The 3,661-nt window shown below is 48.3% G+C and overlaps 1 protein-coding gene across 1 annotated transcript; it reads left to right on the forward strand.

Annotated features, from left to right (window-relative positions):
• The first annotated feature begins 2,300 nt into the window (after positions 1–2,300).
• On the forward strand, positions 2,301–3,661 carry LOC123416098. Its single transcript, XM_045106778.1, has 2 exons — positions 2,301–2,544; positions 2,662–3,661. Exons 1-2 carry the CDS (start codon positions 2,356–2,358, stop codon positions 3,316–3,318), a joined length of 846 nt encoding a protein of 281 aa, XP_044962713.1. The 5' UTR covers positions 2,301–2,355; the 3' UTR covers positions 3,319–3,661.

A 3,661-nucleotide genomic window follows, 5' to 3' on the forward strand; every position in this document is an offset into this window, starting at 1 on the left:
TGCAAAACCATCGACGTACATCCGGCACCCACCCGTCTAAAAAAATAACTTCATCCAGCACATACTTTTGTATTTCTCGTTAAAAAAGCACATATTCTTATTGACACAGTAGAATAAAATGCTCACATACACTCAGCCAGTCACTTTTATGAGCGTATGCATATGCATCCTATCCCGTGAGCATCTTCGACATACCGGAAGGACACTACATCTTAAGTTTGACCGAGTAATCACATACGTCTTATTAGTTGAGCAGAACATCTTCTATCACTGGACAAATATCATCAAAGAGACTAAAATAAATTTAAGAACATACGAGCGTGATTTTTAAGTCTAGGCATTGACCTCTGGCATGCTGGTTCCACTACAAAAAATCTAACCATTTAAGACCCTGTTTGGAACCACTCAGATTATATAATATAATTTTTATAATCTATTATGTTTCTAAATAGGATGGATTATGGTGTAGATTATAAAAAACTAGATGAAAATATTATTAAAAACTCATAATCTACTCTACCTCAGCTAAAATCAGATTATGGATTGCTAATGACCTATTACCCTTGTAAAGTTGAAGATAATTATATTCCTGCCATCACCATCCTCTTTTTTAAAGAAAAACAGAGAGCAAACATGTCATTATGCAATGTAAAACCCGAATTGCAGTTTATACAATCTGACCTTCAAACATGTCCACCTAGATTATTTTTATAAATCAGATTATATAATCTATCTTTATAATTCACATTATCATTGTATATTGTGGTTCCAAACAGGGCCTAAGTTAAGCTCGGTTCGCCATCGAACACATACTTGAAGATTATCTACATACTAGTACTAACTTCACGAAATCCATAAATATAGATGCTAATTAAACATAACATATACATCCCAATAATACAATTTCCTCCTTTTCTTCTTGACATGCCATTTTATCACCATAATGATTCAAATAATGATGCACATAATCAACATGATTTTAGATCCACAATTTATAATTATGTGAAAGATACAAATTCTACTATTCAAATTTAAACAAAATAATGTTCGAAATGAATAAGAGTAAACATGATTTGGAGACGTTTATTGCCTACAAAGCTCCCACAAATGTTCAATACGGTCATCACGAAGTTGTTCATGTCCCCACACGCACTTCAATATGTTGGTGCAATTTGAAAAAATCCCTCAACATTTGAAACCTGCTCCGTAAAGTTCTATGCCCAAACACAGGATTCTCTCCAAGATAAATCATGCATAAGCTTATCATGCCCTGCTTGCTTAATCCCACGAACTCCAACATGCCCGAGCACTGGACCTCCATGCTTCTGCCTCTTTGTTTGTCATCATGTTTGTATAAAATCATCACAATATCAAATTCATTGTTGTCGTACGATGATGAATCGTTGAATAACAACCCAACAAGATAGTTGATCTTAACAATAGGCACGCCCTTCAATTGCATGGAACAAAATGTCGATTCTTCATGAAATAAGAAAACATGGTTGAGGAATTTTGTCAAACACTTCCCGGTGCCGGTATCTTCTTCTTCTTTCTGAAGAGACTGTGTGGACAACAGGACATCGGGGTGGAGGGGGAGGGGCTCGACGGAGCACCAACGCGATCGGCCGGGTGTGGGACCGTCCGCGGCATAGATACGGAGCCAGACAGGAAGGTGATGACCGACGGAGACGTGGTGCGGGAGCTTATCTTTCGCGGGGTTATTGTGGATGTTTATTAATAACACAATACATAGACATATGCCCATATATACATACACGGAGTCACTTCTATGAACACACGTATACCCTAACCATATGGCCAAGTCTCCTTCTATATATGAGGAGCTGACTTGTCTTATTACACTTTTTTGTGACGACTTGTATTCTTACTAACGATTAATAATTTATTACCCCCACCTTTTAGGTTTATATATGTCTTGCTTATATATCTAGGCCGACTATTTTATCACAAAAATCATATCATTAGGACTTCAAATGTTTATAGACTGTATAAGATGTATGTACGCGTTGTTCCACTCTCTTCGAAATCTCATTTGCTACTCCATGCAAATCTTGAGCGCCCGCGCCACTGCGTTGCTTCGTAGAGGATCAATCAAGGCCATGAACCGACGTGTGATCGTGCTGTTCAATTATCCCAACCTACTGGGACCCACACTATCTCAAGCTGCCTCATCCAGATCCACTCCGCGCGGGCCCCACGATCACCGTACCTGCCATTGCCGCCTCGCCACGTCCCCTGCGTCTCCGGGTATATAAGCCGGCGGGAACGAGCCGGCGGCTGACCCACGGAGCAACGTGAGCCACGCACACACGATTCACAGCCAGGCACAAGGAAATGGTGGTGGCGGAGGCCGGCGAGGAGATGAGCCTGTCGAACATGGTGCTGGGGTTCTACGAGGAGGCCGAGCGTGAGCGGTGGCCGGAGGACGACACCACCACCATCGGCAGCGACGACGAGCGGTCCGGCCGCGCCGGCGACGCCGAGAGCAGCGCGTTCTGGGCAGAGCAGCTCTCGCATTTGCATGTAAGTTGATGCATGGAGCCGTCGTGAATTGGTTGGTGTGTTCCGTGTTCGTTTGTGATCGCATTTTTGGGCGCGGGCATGTAAATTAATCTCGCCGTCGCAAATTCGTGCATGCAGGAGGTACTGGGCAAGACGAGCTCGGCGGAGAGCCGGATCCGGGCGGACACCGAGGAGGCCGTTAGGCAGGCGCGCCCCGCCACCGCGGCGGCCGGCATCTGCTCCTGCGCGATCCGCACGACGGCCGGCGGTGGATGCCGGGGCTGCACGCTCCGGTCCGTCGCGGGGCGGCTGCGCGACGCCGGGTACGACAGCGCCGTCTGCCGGTCCAGGTGGGCGCGCTCGCCGGAGTTCCCCGCGGGGGAGCACAGCTACGTGGACGTGGTGGTGCCGACGAAGAGCGGCAAGGCGGTGCGGGTGGTGGTGGAGCCCAGCTTCCGGGCCGAGTTCGCCATGGCGCGCGGAGGGGCCGGGTACGGCGCGCTGGTGGCCGCGCTGCCGGAGGTGTTCGTCGGCAGGGCGGAGAAGCTGCGGGCCGTGGTCGGTGCCATGTGCGCCGCCGCGAAGCGGTGCGCGCGGGAGAGCAGCCTGCACATGGCGCCATGGAGGAAGCGCCGGTACATGGAGGCCAAGTGGCTCGGCACGCCGGACCGCCTCTTGCCGGCCGCCGGCGCCCCCGTTACGGCCGGCTCCCCGGAGAGCGAGAAGCAGCGCAGGTTCATGGCCTCCATGCTGACGCTCGACTTCGGCGGCCGGAGCGCCGTGGAGGTCGCGTGAGTGATCGATCAACGGAATGGGGGGCCTACGAAATGACCACGAATACATATATAAAAACATTTGAATTGAATTCTCGCGTAGGAATGAGTACTTGGCTCCCAAGTGCGTCATGAGCTGCCTGCCCCAGCGACATTGATTAGATTATCTACTAAGCAAATCACCAGGATCCGAGGCTCCCATGGTGATCAAAACCGCCAAGGATGCAGTGCAGGTGCTGGTTCATTTACCGACAGGTAAACGAGCTCCCGCATCATCTTGGATTTCTTTTCCGACTGTAAATATTTACACTTGTATCTTACGAGCATCTAGTAAAATCCGGTTGTATTTCTTCTCCGAATGTAAA

Source organism: Hordeum vulgare, chromosome 1H, assembly GCF_904849725.1.
Source record: "Hordeum vulgare subsp. vulgare chromosome 1H, MorexV3_pseudomolecules_assembly, whole genome shotgun sequence".
Lineage (NCBI taxonomy): Eukaryota > Viridiplantae > Streptophyta > Magnoliopsida > Poales > Poaceae > Hordeum > Hordeum vulgare.

Bases quoted from the DNA above. Each gene is read 5' to 3' on its own strand.
- LOC123416098 (XM_045106778.1), top strand. From the start codon at position 2,356: ATGGTGGTGGCGGAGGCCGGCGAGGAGATGAGCCTGTCGAACATGGTG. The intron at 2,545-2,661 runs GTAAGTTGATGC...TCGTGCATGCAG, and splicing joins AGCAGCTCTCGCATTTGCAT to GAGGTACTGGGCAAGACGAG.